General features: G+C 53.7%; 1 protein-coding gene across 1 annotated transcript; it reads right to left on the bottom strand.

Moving 5' to 3' along the window:
* Positions 1 to 342: 342 nt before the first annotated feature.
* LOC123255814 (splicing factor U2AF 65 kDa subunit-like) lies at positions 343 to 3859 on the bottom strand (the record flags this gene model as incomplete). The annotated part of the gene is made up of 4 exons (XM_044684544.1): positions 343 to 1097; positions 1219 to 1322; positions 1558 to 1602; positions 3724 to 3859. Coding segments are annotated over 4 exons (488 nt in total), but the record flags the coding sequence as incomplete, so codon positions are not given.
* Between the last annotated feature and the right edge of the window lie 3667 nt (positions 3860 to 7526).

The raw sequence follows: 7526 nt of genomic DNA, 5'->3' as shown, positions 1-7526 counted from the left end.
AGCAGGAAAAGGGTCAGAGAGGCAGCACTCAAGGCCCCAAAGAGGAGGCCCAAGAGGACAGAACCAGGAGAGAAGGAGGGAAGAGAAGGAACAAAAGGGAAAGAGAGGAATTGTGGGAGGCAGAAAGCGCCAAAGGGACCAGGCAGAGGTGGTGTTGGGGAGGAGGGAGGCAGAGAAAGAGAGAAACAGAGATAGAGAGAGAAAAGGCACAGAGAGACACAGAGACAGAAAGCGAGGAAGAGAAAGAGCGGGAGGGAGAGAGAGAGGAAGAGAGAGAGAGAGAGAGGGAGAGAGAGAGGAAGAGAGAGAGAGAAGAAGAGAAAGCGAGAGAGAGACACGAGGAGAGAGCACCAAAGTGGACAGGGACAGAGGGAAGAGGACGGGGGAAGGGGAGGGAGAGAAGAGTGATGTGGAGGGGCCTGGCCCTGGATTCCGGGGGCTAGTTTATCAAATGTAGCAAAAAGCGCAGGTTTGAGAAAAGCCAGAATGGCCCTTACTTGCCTTGGACGACGGTAGCAAAATTGCTACGAGGGATCTCAGCCCCACAATTTTCACTTTAAAGAGAAATGGAAACAACTCTTTGATCTGGGGATTCTTGGGGCGGAGGGAAAGGGGGGGGAGAGGGATGTGGGATGGGGAATGGGCCAAAAAAAACTGCAACGACGGGAGGGAGCGCAGGGGAAGAGACGGCGCCAGAGAACAAGAGAAAAAACGGGAGTCGGGGAGACGGCGTGCGTGAGTCTCTGTCCCTCTCTCCAGTAGGTGCACAGGTATGTTCCCTGGGGTGAGGGAGGGGAGGGGAGGAAAGGAGGGCCACCCCCCGGCCCCTGAAACAGCGCCATCATCCGTCTGCAGTGGAAGGGGGCCGGGGGGGGAGGGTCTGACCCATATGGATTACAGGGAGTGGGGAGGGAATGGGAAGAGGGAAGGAGGGAGGGGCAGTACCTCTGTGATGCCAAAGGGGATGTTGCCAACATAGAGTCGACGGGCCTGCCGGGTCATCTGGCTCCCAACCACGGGCACAGGTGTAGGCGTCACTGCCAAGCCGTCAGGGGTCATAGTGGGAAGAAGGGCAGTGGCTGGAATCTGACCGGCAGCTGGTAGCAGAGAGAAGACCAGAGCAGGGTCACGGTTTGTCCTGGGCAGAGTGGCCAAGCTAGTCTCCTTCCATCCCCCGGCCCACCCCCAGAATAGGCACCAGGCCTGGGAGGAGCCCACCTTGCATGGCTTTGTACTGCATGGGGGTGATGTGCTCAAAGCCAGGCGGCGGGACATCCCAGTATTTGCGGATCTTCTTTTTCTTCTCGTGACGAGGAGAACGACTGGGGAGAGGTGGGGGTGAAGGAGAGCCCCTCAGTTTAGCCTGGAACAGGATGTTGCCCTTCCCAACCCAGGCAGCTCCATTCTCTCCAAGGGGAAAAGAGGGGACATGGGAAACGGGGCCCAGCCCAGGGGCATTGCCACCCCAATACTCGTGGAACCAGGGGGCCAGGGATTCACAAGCCAGGGAAAGGGGGAGGGAATGGACGTGGGGGAAAGGAAAGGGGAGAGGCTCACATTACTCCACCATGTTCCTCTTTAGCAGCTCTGGTCAACGGTTTGCTGGGAGGGAGGAAGAGGGGAAGGAGGAACAGCTGAAGGCTCCTCTCTCCTTCGTGCCCCGCCATATCCCAGCCCTCCCCCAATCTCAGGACAAGATGACCCCCCCAAGTGCCTTCCCCAAAAGGGAAGGGAGAAACAAGGAGCCAGCACAGGGCTTGGGCAGGAATGCAGGGACAAAGCTCCAGCCCCACTAATTGGGACATTTTCCCAGGCTAGGAAAGGGAACCCCCAACCCCTATTAGAGGGGAAAGATCTCCAGAAAGAGCGAGCACCCACAAAAGTACCCCAAAGAGACCCACAGTCTTATCTCATCTCCTTTTTTGCCTTTTATCCCCTGGGCCCAGCTCAGTATCTGGAATGTAGCAAGGTACTTAATAAACAACCGCTGCTTGGCCGTCAGCAACACCCCAAATCTCCGAGGTGAAAAGGACCCCTAAGACCATGTGGGCCTTCATGGCCTGGCCCCCTGCTCTTTCCACACCATCTTTGCCCACGCTATCTATCCTGGGTCTGGGTGTGCACCACAGTGGCCTTGACCTCTAGGCACCCTTTGGTCCCCTCCAAGCTACATATGGGCCTTTCTTCCCTCTCCCCAGGAATGATCTTCCCTGGGTGAAATGTTTCTTTAAACCCTCACCTTACACCTTAGAATCAATACTATGTATTGATTCCAAGGCAGAAAAAAGGTAAGGGCTAGCTGATGTGAGGTAAGTGACTTGCCCAAGGCCACACAGCTAGGAAGCATCTAAGGCCACATTTGAACCCAGAACCCCCATCTGCCTCCAGGCCCGAGCCACCTAAGTAACTTGGATAAATACTTTCTAAGTACTCAGAGAGAAACATGTAGTATCTCCAAACAGAAGGCTTCGAAAGCAGGGACTACATGTCAGCCCCCAATTTCCTCTCAGTTGGCGGCAGCAGCCTGTCTCACACTTGCAGAAAAAGGAGAGCCACCACCTCCCAAGGGGCAGCCAGCTCCCCATCTCCTCCCTCCCCTCCCCAGGGGGCACAGTTGTTTGCATGCCGCGGCTCCCGAGGGCAGGGGTTGTTTCCTGGCTTTTCCTTTGTATCCTCACCGAACTGGGGCACTGTGCCCCCGGCACAAAGTACTTGGTAACAACGCCCTTCGCCTGATTTTTACATTATCCTGGCATCGTGCCCAAATTTCTCTTAGCCACTTTAACCCTCGTGTTCTGCCCTCAGAGGTCAGCCAAACAAGTCAAATCTTAACACAAAAGTGCAATGGTAGGTCACCCAGGCCAACCCCGAGGGTCAGAGAGGCTCAGAGCCAACAAGGGGCAGGGGCGGGCCCTGAGCTCCGCAGGGACCTCTTACGAATCTACTCAGCACGCCAAAAGGAGGGTGACTCCAGGGAGGACACCAAGCCCGGAGGGGAAAAAATCCATTCTTTCCTAGACCTCTCCCAGCCCCCCCTGCCACTTCCGGCATTCACCATCCGGACCACTTCCCAACGCGCCTGGGATCCCAGACTGATGCCCAACATTTCAGACCAAGATACAGGCCATGAGAGGGCAAGCAGGAGGGCAAAGGACCTGGAGGAGTTGTTCAGGCCCTGACAACTAGCCGGCACTAGTTTAGTGGGGTGTGATAAAGGAATGCGTGAGTGTGAAGGGCCATCACCTGGGAAAACCGGATGGGACCATTTTGGCCTCAAAGGGAGAACCAGCAGGGAAATGGTACAGAGAAAGAAAATGAAAACCTTCCTCAAAGCCAACCAAAGGAGACTGGGACAGCCTTGAAAGGATGCAGGTTCCCACGTCCTGAGCTAGGCCCTCTGCAGGTACCAGGTGGGGACTAGGGCTCCTCCATGGGGCCTTTGTTGATGGTTGCCAGGGTCCACTGCACTTCCTGATGCTGAGCTCAGAGGCCTCTAAGACCCTCAGATTTTTCTTCTCCGACTCCCCCACCACAAACTGGAAAAGCTGAGTTTTCAAACCCAAATGTCTGACTTGACCGAGTCATTTAAATTTTCCAGACAGATTTATGAAAACCTCATGTCCGAGGACAAAGGTAAAGCCTGGAACCACAGGACTCGGGGCTTCCTCGCAGAAAAGGACAACCCCACCCCTGCCCCAACAGGGGCGCCCCTGCCCCTGGTACCTGCGCCGCCTCCGGTCCCGAGAAGCACTTCGCTGGTCCCGATTGCGCCTGTCCCGGCTGCGACTCCGACGCTTCCGGTCTCGGCTTCGGCTCCTGCTATGGCTGCGCTTCCGATGCCGGTTCTCCTTGTCTCGCTCTGAGAAGTGGGGGAAAGGAAGAGGACGAGCTGAGAGATGGGGCTCATCTGCAGAACTCGCCTCCCCTTCACTTTGTCTGGATGCCAGGCAGCAAGGCTGCCAAGAGGAACCAGGGACGTGAGAAGGGTCAAAGGGAAACCCACAGCTGGACTCCTCAGAAGTGAGGCCTAAGAGCTGAGAAAGCTTGGGTCTTTGGAATAGTTGCTAGGCCAAAGGACAAGAATGTGGATGCCCCAGAATCATCTACAGTCTGTCTGCCCGTACTACCCCCTATTTTCCCAAAGTAGTCTAGGTTCAAGACAGGATCCAATATTCTTGAGGAGAAGAAACTCAGCCTTTGGACCAGCCACTGTCTGAATGTGAATAATACAGAAGCTATCTCTTCTGAGGAGGCTCAGCTTTCCTCAGCCACTGCCCCCTCCCCCCCCCCCAATGAGGCTGGAAAAGATCTGAAACCCAACCACCTTCACCTAAAGACTCCTCATGGATTATACTGATAGCTGATCCCATGCTATGTGTCTCCTCCTTGGCACGCTCACCAAAAGGCCAAAAGGCTCTCAGAAATAGGGCTAGGGGCAGCTAGGTGGCTTGGTGTGGTCCCAAATTCAAATCTTGTCTCAGACAACTTCCTAGCGGTATGACCCTGAGCAAGTCACTCAACCCCAATTGCCTAGCACTTACAAGTCCTTCTGCCTTGGAACCAATACTTGGTATCAGTTCTAAGACAGATGGTGAGGATTATAGAGAAAAAAAAAAAATAACAAGAGAGCTTAGAGATCTTCAAATCCCCAAACCTCTGGTTGTCAAATGGGGAAGGAATGGTGGAGAGGAGAAAGATTTATGGAAGGTGATAAAATCAGAGAGGAGCCAACAGAGGCGGCTAGGCTGCCCATTTTCAGACAAGGGCTTTCTTCCCTACAGGCCAAGGTGTGAATTTTGGAAGGAACCAAATGTATAAATACAAGATCAAACCCAAAATTGGACAGATCCAGACCCCATTTCTCTCCAAAAACCCTCTACCCCATAAGCCTCATTCTCCTCTTCCTCACCGCCCCCCCCAACTTCCAAATTCCAAGGTGGCTGAAGTCTGACTGCTCTCTAAAAGAACTCATGACCCCCTTCCCAAATACAAGGAAGGCTGCTGCCATGTGGTACAAAGCAGGGAAGAAAACCAGAAGCACATGCTTATGAAAGAGTTCTCACCAGGAAGTAGCTGGCAGTACCACATTTGTGGCAACCCTAGAAAGAACGGAACACTGGCAAGAAAAGCCAGGCCATGGGGCAGACGGCAGATTTGCCAACGTGTGCACACTCATTCGTTCTCTGCCTCGTCTTCAACCTCTGCATTTAATTTAAAAGGGGTGAAGGGTATGGAGACAGACACCCACAGATGCTGACTGGGCATTTGAGGAGCCTACCAAAATCAGAGTGCTAGATCCAACTACTTTTTCTTTCAGGGCCCTAAATGCCCCCACCCCAGCTCATTTGTGTTCACAGCAAAACTCTGGGCTCAATCTTACTCCCTCCCAGATGGTGAGCCATTTTTTCCTGTTCCCTGACCTTTCCCCAATTTCTTCTCCTAATTCTCAGGAGAGGATGCACTGGAGAGACCTCCACTCCACTCTAGCTATGCTACAGGGATTCTACAAAAAGGTTTTAGAGGCAGGAAGCCTTGGCCCCTGAACTCATCTGGGACAGGAGATCCCTGAAAGGATTTGAGCTAAGAATCCCAGTATGGCAGTCTGTCTGAGGTCCCAAAAGGATGGGAGCTCACATCATCTGAAAACAAGTGGTCAGAATGGTTATAACTATGACTTCTGACTGATCTAATTCCAGATCCCTGAGGGTATAACAGGAGGCCTGGGTTCCAGTTCTGCTCCCACTCAGATGGTGACCTTGGCCAAGTCCATCTCTCACTGGAAGTAAGGTGCCGTTCTTGATGAGGCTGGTCCTCATCCTCCAGCATGCAGATTCCACTGTCACAAAACAGCAGAATTAAGGAGAGCAGACATCCTCCAGGCCATTGCACTCATAAAATTAGGCTCAGAGAGGAAGCATCATTGCCCAAGGTCATGGAGTTCAGACACAGGAGAACACAGCTTTCTCCCCTTGGAACATAGTTCCTTTGGAATGGGGATTATGAGCTGAGAGTTTCAGCTTCAACCTGGATCTACTGCCTGACCCAGGGCAAGTCTGCTGCTGCTCTTTAGATAGATTTTCCCCTCTTTAAATAAGATGTGCCCAGAGACTTAAGCTTGATTGCTAATGCCCAAAACAGGTCATGTTAGGGGTGGGCTGTGGCCACAGGAGATGTGGGGCCCAGCTGAAGGAACCTTCAAATTACAGGAAAAAAAAAAGAAAGGGACGAAGTGGTCCTAGTCCTCCCTGATCCTAGTCCCAGAGAACTGGGTCAGTAGGGTTGTAGTACAACAGCCAATGAGGTTTGGCAGAATTCCACACCTTCCTCAATTTGAAGACTTTTTAGTGGCCTGTTGGAATAGCTATGGGCAAGTCAATTGACTTCTTAGGACCCAGTTTTTTCATATCTACAATTGAGAGAACTTCAGCCTTGTTCCCTGGAGGTAGATTCACCTCTGTTCTGTGTCCCTGGCTCCCTCTGAGACCTGGAGTGGGCCCTTCCCCATTTCTGGGGACATTTCCTTCCTTCTTAAAGGCAGAAACAAATTCCTGCAATTAAGTGATGGTTCAAGTGAGGAAAAGATTCCATGCGTGGAGGGGAAGGAGACCCCGCAGTGTGCCTCAGGGAAAGAGTCAACTGTGAGAAGGGAAGGAAGGGCGAAACCTGTCAGTAATAGCTAGACGGCCCATCTTCCAAGCTGTCTAGAGGAAGAAGGTAAAGAGAAGACAGATCAGACCCTAAGGGAGGGAGAGAAAACAGATCGAGCAAACCATAGGATAAGGAGCAGGGCAATAAATGGGGCCAAAGACTAACAGGGATCAGATTGTAGGCCCAGAGATGAAGGACAGAACCCAAAAGGGGTTCGGAGTTTCCACGTGGGTGAGAGACAAGACCCTGCCCTGGATTAGCGGGCTCGCACTCGCAATTGCCAGCTAATGTGCTATGTGCTAAGGAAACGTTTCCTTAGTTTTAAGGGGAGGCACCCTTGTGCATCGAGCCTCCTAATCCTCCAAGTCTGGGAGAGGTCAACAGCAGCTCCGACGTCGGAGTAAGCGAGCATCACCGAGACAAAGCCGAGGATGAGCCTGGCATCCCCCCCCCGGAGTTACCCAGGACTCAAGGTCTCTCCCAGCCCCGTGCCTAAGATCTGCCCCGAGTAACAGAGACAGATGTAGGCAGGGGCGAGGTCACGGGGCCTATCCCCACCCGGAAACCCCAGGGGACCTCTAAGAGCCCCTTGCCCCAACAGCCGTGGGAGGGGGCAGAAGGGAGAAATGGAGAGGAGCCTAGGACTAGAGACAGGAAGGGAAACATTTGGAACGAAGATTGCTGGCCAGCAGGGGCCACCAGGGCCGGCCCGGGCCCAGCTCCAAAGCAAACCCTCCACGTGGGGGGGAAAAGCCCCCCATCGCGGCCATTTTGGGAACAAAGGGGGCGTGGAGGAGGAACGGGCCGCCACCGGAAGCGGAAGTGGGAAGCAGGGAGCGAGGAGGGCGCGGGAGGGGGAGGAGAGGGCGTGGGGGGGG

The sequence above is a fragment of the Gracilinanus agilis genome, unplaced genomic scaffold, assembly GCF_016433145.1.
Source record: "Gracilinanus agilis isolate LMUSP501 unplaced genomic scaffold, AgileGrace unplaced_scaffold52631, whole genome shotgun sequence".
NCBI classification, from domain to species: Eukaryota; Metazoa; Chordata; class Mammalia; order Didelphimorphia; family Didelphidae; genus Gracilinanus; species Gracilinanus agilis.
Note: the sequence above shows the minus strand (reverse complement) of the source record. Positions and strands in the feature narration are given on the sequence as shown.